General features: G+C 41.2%; 1 protein-coding gene across 2 annotated transcripts in view; it reads right to left on the bottom strand.

The window, feature by feature from the left end:
- Positions 1 to 2942: 2942 nt before the first annotated feature.
- rcan3 (regulator of calcineurin 3) overlaps positions 2943 to 17859 on the bottom strand; it is a 44440-nt gene continuing 29523 nt past the window's right edge. For both annotated transcript variants that reach the window (XM_041954542.1, XM_041954543.1), the window contains 3 exons: positions 10401 to 10574; positions 8885 to 9056; positions 2943 to 5819 (listed from right to left, as the gene is read on the bottom strand). In XM_041954542.1, the coding sequence (XP_041810476.1) occupies positions 5665 to 5819; positions 8885 to 9056; positions 10401 to 10574 (501 nt within the window). In that variant the 3' untranslated portion in view covers positions 2943 to 5664. The remainder of the gene's footprint in view (positions 5820 to 8884; positions 9057 to 10400; positions 10575 to 17859) is intronic.

Here is a 17859-nt window from a genome sequence, read left to right as displayed (position 1 = left end):
ATTTGTTTGATTTTACTGAAAGTGAAAAGACCAGTGGATCATCATTTGACATTACTCATTTAGTAATTAATCTGTCTAAAATTGTTTTCTGTCTCATTGAATTCTTCTTCTTATGTTTGGAAGCTTGGAATAGATAATACTGCCCTATAGTATGAACACTTTGACAATCATTTTTAAAATAAAAATAAATTCTCGTAAATAGCTTAAGAGGACTGATGAAAATATAAATGCTATTTCCTCTAGGCTACAAGCTTCAAGATGATTGTTATCAACGAGACTAGCGAGCATCTATGTGAGGCTGTACCTAGGCAGAGCAAATGCTAATGCTAGCATGCTAACCACATCCAATTTAGTACATTACAAACATTACACTGCCATCGTAATGCGTTGATAACTACATAAAAGTGTTTACGCTCACTGTACTTATCACCTTATTGCATTAGGGGACTTTGATATAAAAGCTGAGATAAATGTTTGAATCCAGGCTAAATAAACCCATTAAAACAGATTCTGCTGATTCCACCATGTGTACTTTAAAGGAGAGGCATTACTCAAAACTCACTGCATATTTTCTTGTGAACTCATGACTAATGCATCACTTAAGATTCCTGCTCGAGCAACTGAGGCGTTCGCACTGTGTAATTAAACACTTTTAAAGGAATCTGGAGCTACTGGCCCCATTAACACCTGATCTGTCCATCTTCAGTGCACACGCATCTTTACATTCAACAGTGAGGGTCATTGTGAGGAGGAATTCCTCACTCCCGGCACCGTGAAGAGGGGGCTTTTTGTGTTACGTACAGGAAGACGCAGGGCTGCAGAGTATGCCTCATCTCACAGCTGTCCTCTTTAAACGTAAAATACTGACAGCTGTCCACTGTTTTTACCTTTAGACCATTAAGGACATCAGCGGTGACACAAGTAACCTTGACGACCTTTGATCCTCTGCACATCTGCTTCTTAATGTTAAACATGCAGTGTTTTCTAGGAAGCACAAATTGTAGATTTCTGCTAACCCCGTCAGCTAACCTGTGCTTGCGAAACATCTCTTTTGTTAAGGCAGGGTCGACAGTGCGCCACCAATCTGGCTTTGTGTCTCACGTAACAATGAAGTGCAGTTTGTCAGAAGGAAATGGATGAGAGAAATCTATTGTGACTGGATTCAGGAACAGTCATCTGTCATTTCTTCATGGCCGACATGAAGAACCTGCAGCTGTGAAATTCAATAAGCGGCTGAACTGCAGGTCATGGCTGCACTGCCACATAGTCACCCTTCCTGTTGTAAATTTCATGTCCAGTGTTGCTCACTGAAAGAATCATTAACTCAACCTTTAGCGTCTCTACTTTTGAAACAAGGCTGCAACCAGACAGTATGAACTGTTGTTAGGTCCTTGGGGGAAATATGAGGTGCAAAGTGCAAGTAGCAGTAGCAGTGGCCCGATCTGGCATTATAAAGCAGGATTTGAATACCTGTCACTGAGGCGATAAAGGCTTTTCTGTGTATTTATAGCCGTATGTGGAACACCAGACAATACCAAAACCGAGGGGGACTCAGGCATTTTGATTCCCTGTCATGAAGTGTGAAAGCTCTTGAAAAGAAAACACAAAGAAGTAGAGAATTTAGGAGGGATGAGCGAATGATAGAGATATTTATGGGTAATTTTATGATTTATCATTTACACCTACATGATTGGGCTGATGTTAAGCCCCACGTGTGCCTCCAACACATTATCATTATATTTGTGTTGCAGAGCCAAAGCTAAAGCTCTTGTCCAGAAAGATGGCACTCTTTCAACAATGCAGAGAGTGTATAGCCAGGTATAATAGGTAGGTATAATGTTTACCATGTACACCATCGTAGTTTAACATGCTAGCATGCTAACTTTTGCTAATTAGCGCTTAACACCAACTAAACACATATCACTAGTTTGGCTAAAAACTAAGAAAGTTGATTAGCAAAACTTACAGTTTTGATGATTCTTCTATGTGTAAGGACTCTTTCACTTATCTGGATAAAAAATATATGAAATTAAAAAAAAAAAATAATATAATAAAAATCAGTTGCTTGACCCGTTTTCCAGGCTGCAGCATTATTTCCTAGTTCAAAGAATAAGGTGGGAGCCACATCATCTCTTTGCTCATCTTGAAGAAGACATTTATAAAAGTTTTGTATGAAAATATACAATGAGGAAAATAACATTAATTTACGAGACAACTAGATCATGAAATTTTGGTTCACATGGTACAACTCATACAAAGAGATCACTCACTTCCAGGGAACATCTTGGTAAGATAAGCTGGAAAATAAACTAAACAAGCTTAAAATCTGTTTTATAATGTAACAGAAAGAATGTGCCACCATGCAGGTGAACAAAAAGATCGTGGAAACGCCTTTAAAACAGCTGGAAGTGTTGTCTTCTTTTATCTTAAGTTTTCTTAAGATGAATATAAGCCATGCAATCTGAACACAATGTGTAATAAATCAGCCACATTTATAGCCTGTTGGGAATTTAGCGCTTTTTCTATACCTGTATTTGCATTCCAAGTGTGTCGCCCTAGAATAAACAACACTAAACATGGCTTTTAAGAATAAGTCTTTATGTATTTCTCTATGTGAAACAAATGGCTATTATACTACACAAATAGAAGCGGATACTGTAAGAGACAGAGACCATCTCTGAGAAATAAGTACAGAACATGAAAATACACATACTGGTATTATAGAACTGTAAATTATTGCTTGTTTTGCTACTTTGTTTTCTGGATTCCTACAATACAAGACACAATATTCATATTTCAACAGAAACAGTACAACAGTGACAAACGGTATTATTGACCTTTTTAGCGGACGTTCCCCAGAAATAAAAGAAACATTCAAACAGAGTCCATGTTGAACAACACAATTGGACAGTTGGTTTTTGATTGAGCATCGTCAGGACTTACTGTTTCACATTTTTGTATTTGCTTTTTTTTTTTTTTTTCATTACAACATTGCCAAAAGAAGCCATAACAAACCGCACACTGGGACTGGCCTCAGCAACAAAAACAAAAACAAACAAACAAAAAAAAACACTTGGCATATGTACATGAATATACATTTTCATTTCAACCCAGTTTTAAACACCATGACCGAAGAGAGTAAAAAAATCTTCACGAGTGTCTTCCTCCTGCTGCCCGCTGCTTCCTCTTTTATCATAATCCACCTCAGTAGTTCCACCAATCTGCTGTGACAGCTTTACTGTAGCGCCAGGAAAACTGCACTCTGCCAACACGGCGCATTTCAAAGAACTGTTTAGCTTTCTCAGAAGATAAGATGAATGTTTCTTGTGGACAAACACGAAAACAAAGACATTGATTTTGTTTTGCAGTGTCATCCTGCCTCGTTTAAAACCTATAACTGTGCTGCGCTGCCTACATCTTTACAGAAGCATACTCCCGTAGATCCAAAAGGCCTGAAACTCATCCAAAATTCACACTAGCGAAAAAAGGAAGTGGAGTGTTTCACTCACTGCAATATGCTGGTGAAAAGGCTAACCAGGTGTTCAGCTTGAGATAAAAGAAAACAAAAAACACAAGAAAGAAACAGAGAACAAATGCAATGTGCTTCCTACTTTGTCTCAAGAAAGACTATTTTATGTGAAGGAAACAAACAAAACACTGACAATAAAGTGCTCACATGCAGACGGACTTGTCTTTTGCTTACTAATATTGTTATATAGCAAAAAAGTCTTTTTAGATTTCATGCTGCCTTATGACAAAGAAGGTTTAGACTCACCGCTGACACCCAAAAGCCCTGTTAGGAACATTTGTTCATGTTGCTTCAAAAGCACTGACATGTTTCATTAAATAAGTAGATGAAACACTGATATGAATGGGAATGTGGGGACAATTAACCCCCCCCCCCAAAAAAAAGCCAGTTTATGATTTTTTGTGGAGATTTGTTCAAGTTTCCACTGAACTATATACTGCAAAAAAGTATGTGTGCTATTATGACATAAGAAACAAAAATAATGCGTTAAAACTACTGCATTTGTGTTGGGAAAATATGATTTCTTTCTGCTCACTTTAACAATATACATCAGTGTCTCTGAGTAAGAAAATCTGTTTTGTCATGACAATATGAGGTGAGCGAATGCTTTGGTTGATATCTCATGAGGCTTCCTAATTTTCCCTTTTCTCAGCAAAATGCTTTCAGGTAACTACAAAATCTAAAAGGACTATTTCCACAAATCTACTGCTCAGCTATTTACAGCGAGAAGCAGCGCAGTATTCAGGTGCGCAGCAGGAGACGGTCGAGAGCCCCGCAATTGCTTGGAGATATCAAGAAGATACTCAGTGCAAAACAAGCAGTAGCAGGTTTCAGAAGAAAACCTGACACATAGAAAGTGGGTTTGATCAAACGACATAACCAAGACATTAAACATGTCAATTACAACAAAGAGAGTCGGAAAAATAAAATCAACATCCCGAACCCCTTGAAGAAAATGAGGGGGATGAACTGTCTCTGATCTGTCAAATCCCAACAAAAGCGACAAATGGAAATGTCCCAATGAGTTGAAGACTGAACTGTCAATCTCACGAGAAAACCACCCCCCCGAAGACGTCACTTTAAACTCTGCACGGGGATATGCACTTGCGTCAAAAGCGTCACACTATTTCCCTGTCATCACAAACGACATTAAAATAAAAAACACCTCAGCTCCTCATCTACAGAAGTAACTAAGCATGCAAAGTCTCGGGGTATCAAATACGTAGTAAGAATACACATCTAGTAGTTTAGCAAAAAACAACACCTCTCCAAAAAAAAAACAAAAAACGAAAGACAAAAAGCGAAAACGAGCAGAAAAAGAAAGAGAGTCAAACAACCACCACAACTTTGTTAGTCACATATGGCGCTTCGTGCTGTGTGTGATGTTAAATAGGTTCCTTTTTCTTGATATATCTTGTTAGTATTTGTGTTTCTGTACGTATTTTTTTTTAATTCGGTATATACATGCAGACAAGAGTGGGAACATCACACACTCAATCTTGATGCAAGCTGAAGCGACAAACCAGCAGATATGAAAATGGATGAAAAAGAAAAACAATCATATACATACATATATGTGTATATGTATATATATAACCTGAAAACATAATTTATTGTAAAAAAAAAGAAGAAGAAAAAATGTCTTTGATTAGAGGTAATGCATTTACCTCAACTGAAGATTATTGTACACGTGACCGTGAGACAAAGGGAGAGGTACAAGCTAAGAAGCTAACTATCAAGCCACTGAGCAGGACTAGCAATGAGAGCTGAGTGTGTGTGTGTGATAAGTGACAGGTGCCTGCGTTGGGACAGGTATTTCGACCCCTCTTGCTGAAAACGAGGGGGGTTGGTGGGGTGGAGGCAAAGCATGCCCGCCGCTCCCCACGCTGTCCGCAGAATGTGATGAGTGTGTGTGTGATTCTCATCCATCCCCTTCAAGCCGCCTCATTCCATCGCCACGCTCCCCACAAACACCGTCTTTGAGCAATGTTTGTTGGTTTGTTTTTGCTTGTAGTTGAACTGAAATGAGGGGCATCGACGCTCTCTGTGAGTGCAGAGACGAGAGAGAGAGGGCAGGTGTGTTGCGGGTTTAAGGGGCGGTCGGGGGCCGCACCGGTGTCGGGGGGGAGGCGTCTCTAGTTGAAGACTTTGGGGGGTCCGTCGGGACGTCTGGTCTGGACGATCTGCTGCTTTGGCCGCGCCGCCTCGTCCTCCTCCGTCTCGCTCTCGCACACGTGGACGACCACGCTGGGGGTGGACTCCGTCCCCGCGTGGAGCTCGTACTTTTCACCTGGAGCAGAGGAAGAGGAGGGAGACGGGATGGAGAGAGGAAGAGGAAGGGAGGGGGGGAGAGCAGTTATTAAAAAGATTTAAGGGACAGACAGTGGAGCAAAGAAACTCAACATTAAAAAGAATAATTAAGTGATCCTAACAAGTACTATCTGTGAAGCCAAACCTTGATTTACTGCTGGCATTCTAGTTTAATTTGAGTCATTTTACAGACTCACTGGAGCACCAAATGTGTATTAATACGCAGCTGAAAATAGTCCCCAACAAAGTATTTACATAGAGATTACCACATTGTTTGTTTTGGTCTTTTTATAGAATTTGCAGGTAACTTGAAAAATGCAGGATAACAACGACCTTCCATCCTTTTAGTGCTAATTTGAGGCACTTGGCTTCGGTCTAACCATTTGATGCTGCTTAAACTTTCAATCCAACACATTTGAGAGGGAATTATTGCACTTTTTCCTCCACTTAAATTAGTTGACAGCTAGAGCCGATGGTTACTTTGCAGATTAAGATTTTACAACCTTTGATCACTACAGTATGTAAAGTTAGAACATTTAACTTCAAGGTTTAATACATAATAGTCTGAGATTCTGCATAATGAGCTTTCACTTTTGATATTCAAGTACTTTGCTGATAACACTTTAAGTATTATCAGTTTAAGTAAAATATTAAATGCATGACTTTACCTTGCAGAGACAGAGAGACAAGTTTGAGCCTCTCTGCTTGAAATAATATGCCAATGAAGATTATTGATTGTTTTTTGTATTGTAGACTGAGGATATCTTTAGAGCACAATCTAATCTACTGTTTGTCTCTCCATCGCATTGAAAATCAGGTCAGCACTCAGGTGGACGGACGCGGCTTCAACAGAAAACATAAAGACTTTCCTCGCAATAGCCATTCGCCCAGATGCCAAACTCGGCGGACGCAGATTGAAAATATACACTTGCTAGATTGTATCACAGTTGCCATGGAGACGAGATCAGACAGCCGGCAGACAGGGGGAAATTGGTCTAGTAGCTTTTCACTGTGGTGCCAAACAGAAGGACGGACCGTGAATAGAGTCCTGCTGTTACCGCAGAGAGTTGACAGAGGGAGTCAGCGCGCTGTGCTGCAGCCCTGCGCTAATCTGATTTTAGATGCCGGGATGTGAGGCGAAGAACAAAGCCATCTACTGATGCCTCATGTTGCTATGGTAACAGCAGGACGTGCCAAAAGTGACCCTCTGGGCTGGACAGTGTGTGTGTGTGTGCATGTTTATAAGTTTAATCATGTTTTGGTTGATGAAAGAAAAAGATAATAGTGTTAAAGTGAATATCAAGATGTTTTCCACTTCATCAGCACGGGCATGCCCACATACACAAACATGGAAAGACATTGTGGACATGACGCACCTTTTCAATGTGTGCCAGGTGACATTTTGTAAAGGTTGCTGCAATCTGAAATCTTGTCGACAAGGCAGACAGCGGCGACGTTATCTCTGAGCAGAAAAGCTGCCGGGGAACGAGGCTGCTGGGAAAAGATCTTAAAACCTTCCAAATGTAACTGTGCTGAGCTGAGCTGCCTCCACATTTCACACACTTGCTAAGATTGTAATGGGATGGGAACTGCAAAAAGATCTATTCCTGTTGTAGTGAAAATGATCTACATTATAATCACTACAGTTAGTTGTGTAGTGTTCGTTCATGATTAACTTTTCTGAATTTCAGATTACTTTATTTTCTTCTTCAGAGGAATTGACTGTCTGCTGTGAGAAATGGGTCAAGTATTTACTTCAGTGACTACGGGGCGAAAGAATCATGCTAAAAGACTGAGGCTAAAGCTAACAGGTCCCAAAATATAGTTTTGTCTCCTCACAAGTTGATGTATTGCAGTGTGATGTTAGAGCTACAGGCCTGGTGTTATGTAGGATATACGACGAGATATAACCTGTTATTTCGCTCTAACTACTCAGCATGCTTGTTCATACCTTCAAACCAATATGTTTGCCAACCGCAGCGCTATCTCGGGTAATGTTGGCTGGAGTTGCTTGAGAGTAAACTTCCCACAATCTAATAAAGAGCAGGACTGGCTAAGCTGCAAAACTAATGGGGTTAGTTAATGGTGTGCTGCTTGGCCATGGAAATAATGTTTGTTTGCTTTATTGTAGGTAGTGATGTAGTTAGCTAGAGATGCTAACACTGTTCAATTCATTCTTTACACCTTTGCTCTTGTGTTTTTTGGGTTTGGAAGGCAAAAAAGAAGACCTTCCAAACTCTAAAATTAGAGTTTTTACCACAGCCTCAAACGCACCACGTCAACACGTGGAGAAATCCAAAGCTCGGCACTGTTCCTGGTTACACTTCCTGAGCTATGACTGGACAATATCTGGGAGATGTGAAGTGGACGGTCAGTTTACATTTTGCAAATCCACACACAAACACACAAGTATTGGCACTGATGCATATTTCTTAGAGATATAATCAGAGTGTGAGGGGGTTAAGCACCCTTGACACTGATGGATGGTGAACAGCCAATGGTGAACTGTGGATTTAATTTATGGGCTTCAAGCTGATTTATTTACACATTTTTTCATGTTGCCGTCTGACCAAGATGATGTGCACAGTAACAATGGCGCAGGGAATCCTGCATTGACAACCACATAGAAAGATCTATTTTAATGATTCTTAATAACGTTGTATAGGCATGTAATTGCAGTCTTACATAAAAATGCATCTGCGATCGGGTAAATTAGACCTACTACTACTTCCCAGACATTACTGAGAAGCCTGCAGGAAAAGTCAAGAATAAACCAGCGATGATTCAACAATGTCCACCTCAATTCCTTTGTGAAATTGCTTCCTCAATTCATAACCTTCTATAACACCCTGCTGAGGAGCGTGAAATAATTTCCTGTTTCTATCTTGGTGACTGTTCAGAGATGACTGACTCAAATTAGATTTTTTCATACCTTCATTATACACTGTTTCCTCCGCGCTGTATCTGTGCATGTTTGTGTTCATGTCTGTGTATTTGATATATTTGTAAGCATACTGCACAACCTTGCTGAACTTGAGTACTGACCAGGTCCCAGCTTGGCTACAGCACAAAGCAGGTCGTAGTTGATGACGGGTGTGGCGTCTTCGCTCTGGCTCCAGCCCACGGGTGGCGAGGCAGGCGGTGAGATCAGAAACTGTTTGACGGGCTGGGGAGGCGCCAGGTACGACTTGTCGATGTCCTCGTCTCCATTCTGGACCTACCAGAGAGGAGATGACACTTGATAAAGGTAAAGAGAAGATCAAAGTGATTTGAAGGGGGTGAAGCTGTTAAATTCCTCTGAAAGAATATTTCATGTGTGTAATTGTAATCTCTACACCTGCCTCATGGTTCACTAGTTCAATACACTGGATAGTGGACATAGCTGCAACCTTACTTCATGCCATAATGAATATGGAAAGTGACAAAGGCCTGGAGATCTATACAGGGAGCAGACAAACTGATGAAACAATAGTGCAAAGCTCCACAAAGCGGAGTCAAATTGGGATAGTTGTTGGAGTTCCTGTAATTTTTACCTAAGTGTAATCCTGGTAGTTCAAACCAAGAAAAGCAAATTAGCTGCAATCTCAGCTTGAGTCTTTTCGTCTCAAATTGCAATCTCCTGAAGAGATTTTGGCATTTTGATAGCTGCCAATTGCCATAATTACAATACCTACATGTGGCATCTGTCTGAGCGGCAAAATCCTTAATCCTCTTACATCAAAGTACTGAGAGGTGCAGCAGGGGTCGTGGATGGTGATGTATTTGTGATAAAATGGGCATCAATTATAAGTTGATTCATGTTTTCCCAGGAAGCAGGAATTTGACGATTTGCAGGCCAAATAAGGCATCTGGGCTAAACTGTGCGTGACAATGAGACATTACCTTCAGTCACTACATTTCAATGTGGTGTCTGGACTTGCTTCACATTGCAATGTTTATATGTAAACAGATATATGCCTACATTTCTGCTCTTCAACCAGATTTAGTCATCTTTTCTCCTACAGGCTATGGAACTCCTGCCCACTCTGATCTCATTTTGGTAGATATGCGTGAATATGTATAATATATGTGACAATTTCCTCATAGTACTGAGGATATATGCAGCTCTTATTTTGTGTTTGTTCTAGAAACACACTTCACTTTGTTTTTATTTCCCTTTCTCCCCCAAAGGCATCAGACTGACACACAAACACTACGACGGAGGAGAAATCAAGAATTTATATGTTCTGGTATTCAGTCATGTGACTGATGAGGTTTGACAGGAGGGTTGGTGGGTTGAGGAAGCAGTCAGGTGAGGCTGAGAGAAGAAAATAAAAAAACAACAACAAAAAACAAGGAATAAAAAAAGAGTGGAAGTGATAAGACTTGAGAAGAACCAGTGTCACCCTCCCTTTCTCCGTTTTTTGTCCCTGCTGTGTGGGTGGATTTGTGTGTGTGCTTGTCGCATGAATGATGCACTATAGCATAACTTTCCATGTACATAAGCACTGCTCTTCCTTAGATGGTCCATGTCCCAGGCCCCCCTGCCTGCCCTTTCCCAGACCACTTCACTGACACTCACTTGGGCAAAGTAGAGTTTGAGCTTCTTGCCGTTGAACTCTGACTCGTGCAGCTCGATGCGAGCACGGGCAGCGGCCTCTGGGGTGCTGAAGTTGATCCGGACTCTCCGGAAGCTTTTGAACATCTGGAAAGTTGTCTGTTCATCGTAGATCCTAAACAACGCCTCGAACCTCTCCTGTGGAGGATAAACACAGGAGAAAAACACAAATGTTGAGAGATATTTCTGTTTAATGACTGAGCATGTTGCTGTTTCACGTCTTGCCTTGTAGGCTGATATTCTGAAGATACTGTAGGAGAAAATGCTCATCTGTTATGGATAAAACACATTTCATGCAAATAATAATGCAAAAGGGTTTCAAAATCAAGCAGGCATCGGTTACAAATAGAGTTGCGACAGTTACATTCATTATCCAGTAATCTGCCACCGTTTTTTAATTAAGTCTACGTCTCCTAAGAGAAAACAGTGACAAATGTCTGTTACAATGTCCCAGAGGCCATGATGACATCTTTAGATTGTTGTTTTGACAGATAAACAGTCCAAAACCCAAAGACACTCAATTTACACAGCGATGAAAACAAAGAAAAGTAACAAATCCCCACATTTGAGAAGCTGGCACCAACAAATCTTTGGCATTTTTGTTGCATAAATGACAATTACTGATTGTTAAAATTGTAATTCAGCATAGATTAACTGACTGCTTCACTGCTAGCAGGCACAGAGGAGTGGCTGCTTCCTGGAACAGCTTATCAGTATCGTCTATTTTAAATGCTTTAGGGTACAGCCACGCATGAGTGAGTGCAGAAGAATGATCATCGCCTGCCGAGTGTATTTCACACACGTGACTCTGCCCTTACTTTGTAAAGAAACCTTCCATTTCTATAAAAAAACAATGTCATCTCTGCATTATCTTCAGATTTTTGTTGCAAAGATGAGACATTTCAAGGTGGGCTAAAATTTAGGGGTATAAGTTAATCACTGACACCTCCGTCTGAGCATCAGATGTGACACTAACTGCTTTCCATCCATTTCATTTGCTCTTGAGTTAATGGGGAAATTAAGATTTTAAACTTCCTGTCATTTTGCTGTGATCTGATGCTGTCTGCCTCACAGTCCCCTTTCCTCGTTCTCCCTGTCTCTGCTTTTTTTCCTCTTTATGTAAGTCTCTCCTTTCCCCCCAACCCCCTTTATGCACTGCACTTTGTCTTTAACTATATATACCCATATGACATATTCCCACGTCTCCTATGTTTTTTTCACTCAGTCCTCTCCATGGACATCAAATTGGCCTCCTCAGTTGTGAGCTCAATCAAACAACTCAGTGGGAGGCCGAAAGGAAAAAAGCCCCCGGGAGAGCTGCTTTCTGAGTAATCGGTAGCACCGTTCTTTGCCTCCTGGCCGACCATCTACATGCACGGGGGGAAACGTAACCAAGTCTTCTTTCCAAGAATCAGGATGGGTGATGGACAGCATGTGTCATTCTGATGACAGGATTGTCAATGACAGCACGGGCCTGAATAAGACTGCTTTAAGTTCTGCAGGTCTTTCCAAACACAACATACCATGCAAATGATCACAGTGTTGCATTCCTGTGCCCACTGTCCTGAGAGCCACTTGTGTACTGTCCATAATTATGCTATTCCTCTTTCAGGCAGTGGGAAACTTCAGACTGAAATACTCCCACACCACTTCCCTTGTTCGGCTGACACAGCACCTCTCACTGGGATGGAAACGGGGTTTGTTACCTGAAGGAACGCAGGCAGCATGTCGGCTGTGAGATCTGCTTAGTGATGGCGGACACCAGGTCTCAGCGCTTGGTTCTCTCTGTGTGTCCTATGTCCTTTTAATGAATTGATCACATTAACACTGCCTGGGACTTAATGCTGTACATCACGAAAAGTAACGAGATAATGAGATTTGGGTGTGTTTATCATATGAAAAAAGTCAAGGTGGACATGGTGCTGATTAAGTAATGTATCACTTTTTCTGTTTTAATCAATTACTTACTGGTCTATAAAACATCAGAAAACAGTCAAAATGTGTCCAAATCATCAAGTTGCTGTTTCTTTACAGTTCACTGTAATGTGAGACAGGAAAAAGCAGAGTATCCTCACATTTGAGAAGCTGGGTCATCAAATGTTTGGCTTTTTTACTCGGATTTTAACAATTAATTGATCAATCGACAAACAGATAAAACACTCTTTGTCATTAGTGATCACTAGACTATTGAATATATTCTTAGAGCCTATAGGATTATTTGTAAAATATTTTCCAGTGACTGATGAATTAAGGTGTATTTTTCTACTTCACTACAGCTACAGCAAGTACTCTGTACTTTAAGGAACTGTTAGTATGGCAGTATGATGTAAAACACAGGGTGTATTCTGCATCTCTGTGGAGAAATCACATCATCACCCTGTCTGACACATGCAGAGTTGTTAATGACTGAGCAAGCTGTGAACCTCAGTTATGCTGCAGTGTGGCGTACACTGTGGTAAAACAATTTGCATTTGAAGAATAAGCAGATTAACGCTTTTACTCATAATCCTCCCTCCCTTCCTTCTTGTTTTATTTCCAGTTTTTCTCCCCATGTAAGTGCATCTGGTCTTCCCTTGCTAAACGCCTCGGGGTAGCTGGCTAAACTTCAGAGCTGACTTCACCTCCAGGCTTCATGATACCATTTTTAGTCAGGTTTCTAGTTCACCATACAAGGTGCATTCTAATGAAGCAGGGGAAAAGAGGTCAAGTCAGGAATGTGTGAATATCTTGACTCCTTTTATGCGTTTTGTGGGGAATTATAGACTAACTTAGAAACTAAAATGCCACAATCCCTAAAAGCCAGAGGAGTGGCAAGAGTGTGACTCACCGCAACACAGGGACAGCCAAGTGTTAAGTGTGCTCATTTAAAATTGATTCTCTCACCCCCACAGACAACAAAGCCCACTGCAAAATAGCAGTTAACCAAATAGCGTCTCTCCTTTAATTGTGTATGAATAAACAACAAGCCAAATGTTGTATTAGAGCTTAAAGGGTCACCCTCTGCTAGCCAGATATGTGTTGTAATTATTGTTTTCTGAGTCACCAAACTTTATGGAACTGAAACAATCACTGGAGCAGCTTCATTAACACTCTTTTGTGTCTCTTTTTATCTGGTTTCCTGGTGTTTTTTGCCCCTGTTGATGCAAGAAACCAGGACAAACCCTGCAGCAAAACCACTTTAAAGTGGGCACAGCAAACTTTTCAGCGATCCAAAAAGACACAGTTTTGATTTTACGTATTCTCTAAAATGGACAGTGTTGCTATTTATTTACATCCCGAGTAGATACAGAGCAACATTAGCATTCATTTGAGGTTGTCATTTTGTCTCCTGATCAATGTGTGCTCAATACTCACTTTTAGCTCTGTTTTGGTCTCCACCAAATCCTGACAAAATCTGGCTCTTTAGCTGCTTAATGCTCCACTATGTTCACTGGCTAGCTGCTGACTTTGTCCATCTGTGGTTACTGCAGGAAAAGTAGCAAAGTGGTTTATCAGAGGATTTCTGCTGAGGACAGCTGCCTTTTGTGTCCGGAAAGACTGAACCCAAAAAGTAAAACTGGACTGTAAAACCAAAACAATTAGCTAAAGATGCTACAAAGGGGGAAAAAGTCTTGGGTTCCAAGCTATTGCTTGTTTGCTGACTCTTCTGATTAATCGTAATGATCTTAAGACTGACAACAAAGCATTTGTTTGGCCTACATCTGCAGAGCCCACTTAAGCCCTTATTCAAAACTTGAATTTTCCATGAGCCTCAACCAGCCACTATGACTCACATGTCATCAAACTCCATGTGTGATAACTGATAAGGTAGTCTTTCTCACACACTCTCTCTCTCACACACACACACACAGTGGGCACTTCCTCAACCTAAATTGAAGTTTTGGCATGAGGGATGTGGGAACGCTCCGAGATCATGTTCCATAATAGCATGTACTGTTTGTTTTTAACCCCACACACCGATGCTGATACACCCACGGCTGATTGGTGCGTAACAAGTGAGCGTGCTCGATCACTAATTTATGTGGTCTCTATGAGCGGACATCCTGAGGGAATGAGAGGAGGAAGAGGAGGGGAAACGAGGAAGAGGAGAGGGGTGTTCAGTTACATGGGGCTGAAAAGTGGCCTGCTCATCTGCCATCGCAATGTTCCCTGTGGTGACCCACTGCACTCCCTTTGTTCTCTTTGTGCATGTGTGTGTGTGTGCAAGCATGTATGCGATGTGCGATGTGTTCAGGACTCTTCACTGTTTCCACAATAAGTTATTTCTGTAGGTGTCCACACATGTACTGTACACACACAGAGGGCGTGTCTGCATGGTGAAATAATGTGACAGGTCACACCATTAGAATCTAAGCACAACTGAAGGACGACTGTTCGCTTGTCAGCACTGGTTTTAACTACACACACACACACACACACACACACACACACACACACACACACAGCTTGATCCAGCACCTGCTACTACTGTATTTGCAGTATGAGCATGAGCGAGAGCTGTAGGACAACAGGTGAGAGATGAGAAGAGAACAGCGTGTTCTCGCTTTTCAGTCTCAACAAGGCAGACGACAACATCTATTGAAGAAGCTGGACGAAAATTTGATTTATCTCACACGCAGTAGCTAGGTAACAGAAAACAAGAGAAAGCTGGATCTGTTTGGAGAACAGATGAGGGGAAAAAATACACCAACATCACCCTTGGATTCCTCCTCACATTAAAGTCTCTGTTCTGTTCACAGGCTTTGTTTATCTAACAGGAGAAATCTGATGTGTTTAGGGGTGGAGACAGTCCAAAGGCGGAGTTGAGAAGTCACAGCTCTCAAATAGCTGACAACTCGGCTTGATTGAAATGGCAACTGCTGTCGTTAATGCTGACCGCATGTTTCTCCATGTCACCTTTACATAACAGCCAGGGTGAACCTCACCAGGTTAAATTCCCTTCCTTTCCTGTCCTACATTTTCTTTTCATCTTGGCCCTGCTGTTGCACAACTGAGCTAACTCGGGGCCCGCTGCACCAAATTTGCAACATGACATCTTTTCCTCTCATGTTACTTTTGATAAAAACAAAAAAGCAGTTAAACTCCATACAAATATAAGAATGCAAAATTAAAAAAGGCCTAACAAGAAGAGACAGAAAGCAATGCAGCACAATAAAAATCCAATGTGGAGGGACGTAAAGCTCGCTGGTGATGTGCAGCCACTGTGGTGGCGGCTTGGGGGCCATCCTTCAGCAGACTGCCTCTTGGGTAATGAGGCAGTTATGTTCCTGACGGTAATGGAAAGGCTGTCATCGCGGTGGCAACAGGACATGTCTGTGGGCATGACTCACATTCAGCGGCACAAGGAGGCAGCGAGCACAGAGTCGGCTAGTGGTTCTGACACACAATCATCTGAACAAAAGATCAGTCGGCTTAGGGATGAGGCGCAGGGTTATTGGGCGATGTCGACAGGGTTTCATCTGGGGCAAAGTGCGGCGGCAGAACAATAAACAGCAGTGATTGAAAGAACGGAGCAGAGGCAGACAGGACGCAGGCGGTGAGATGAAGCTGAGGAATGAGAAAGTATTCACAGTATATCTGCTTCACATGTCTTTCAGGTTAAGCGGCAGAATTAGGTGAAACCCTGCAACAGATGACTTAAGTGTTTTCCTATCTTATGTAAAGGAGGGATTGTGTTTCTTCAACGTGTAAGTATCAGTAACAATTAGCAGAGCCCAAGGTCCATCCTGTGCTGTGAGCATGGTAAACACAACGACGGATAAACATGCACCGAATCCAACTTCACTTGCGCCGAATCATCCACACAAATACTAGATTCTGGATATATTCTCAATGAAAGCTCCAACATGCTGTCGACTTTCAGTGTTGTCATAGTCACCTCGTTGTGCTTTTTGGGAAATTAATTAAGGCTCATATATTCAACTGATTGTTCTTTGTCGCTGGTGAGAGCGAGCCCGTCCCATCAACACCTCGACATGTCCCATCATTTCTTTGATGGGTTATGTGCCTGAAAATAAACGAAACACACACCAAAAAAAGGCAAAAAAATCATCTCAATTTTAAAAGCTTTTGGATTGTTGGGTTGGAATTGAACAACACAGAACAACATGTATAGATCTAATACAGAATGCTATATAATAGCACTTTTAGATGTCAAAAAGCATTTATCAATAGCTAATTATTCCCTAAAATTGATCAAGTAATTGTTAAAAAAAATTTTAAGTAAAAAAAAAAAAAAAATTCAGAGGTTTGGCCTTTAAATGTAAACATTTGCTTGTTTTCTTACTTTTTATGACAGTAAACTGAATACTTTTGGGTTTAATTGAGAAAATAGTCTGCATATTAACATGTAATGAAAACAGCCATTGGTTGCAGTCCTAATTCCGTATCTACAGGCATGCTTTGTCTGCGTAACAATCTGCAGCCATAGCATTTACATTAACTGTTTGGGTCAAAATCATCTATTTTCAGCTGGCTTCTCATTTAAGCTAGTACAGTATTTAAATCACATTGGTACTCCAAAACCCATGACTGTAACCCCCAAAATAGTTCAATTGTATGCTGAATTACACCATTTGGCATTTTGGATCAAAATGAAAAGATTAACTGAGCCTAATTGGGACGTAAAGAAGGGTTACTCTGTGTTTTTTCTCTTTGGCAAATCACTCATCTTTCTCTGCGACACGTGTGCAGCTTTAGCACAATCTAATCCAGACCCTCGTGCTTGAATGGGATTTGGGTGAAAATCAACAAACTAGGCCACGGAGCCTCGGGGTGAGTCAGTGACAGTGTTACACTAAAAATAGATCATCTTGGAATAATTAAGCAAATTCATTTCTTTAAGTGTGTGGACCATCATTTCTAATTACCGTCCCCCCCTAAAGGGCCGAACTGGAACCAGTCTAATGAGGTCGAACCAGGGAGGCAGATTGTAGAGATAACAGACGGAGCTGGATGATAAATCTCATACCTGCATGCGCGCCTGTTCCAGCACATTTCTGCTTATCACATTCCATATTTTTTCCATGACCGATCCGTAAAACAGAGCCAACTTTCCATTGCAATCATGTCTGTGTGCAATTACAACTATCGCTTGTGACAGGAAAATGTATTATGTTCTAAACACAGCAGACCTTTCGGCTGCCAGACATTACGACTCACACTGTTGAAAGTAAAACAAGTACTCGAAATATGAAGATGTTTCCAGTACTTACTGCACGAAAGCCTGTTCTACAATGCAGAACCACACACACACATCTCAATCAACCTGTTACTGATTCAGCTGTTAGTTTTAGTTAAATGTTCTGTTGCTAATAGCAACCACTGCTGGCATGGCTCTATTAGCAGTTTAAAAGTGTTACAGCCACCATTTTACCCACACAAATACTCACTGGCATCTGTTGTCTACTCCCAAATAGCTTTT

The sequence above is a fragment of the Chelmon rostratus genome, chromosome 15 (genome assembly GCF_017976325.1).
Source record: "Chelmon rostratus isolate fCheRos1 chromosome 15, fCheRos1.pri, whole genome shotgun sequence".
Taxonomy (NCBI): domain Eukaryota; kingdom Metazoa; phylum Chordata; class Actinopteri; order Chaetodontiformes; family Chaetodontidae; genus Chelmon; species Chelmon rostratus.
The sequence above is the reverse complement of the archived record's forward strand: the minus strand, read 5'-3'. Positions and strand labels throughout refer to the sequence as shown.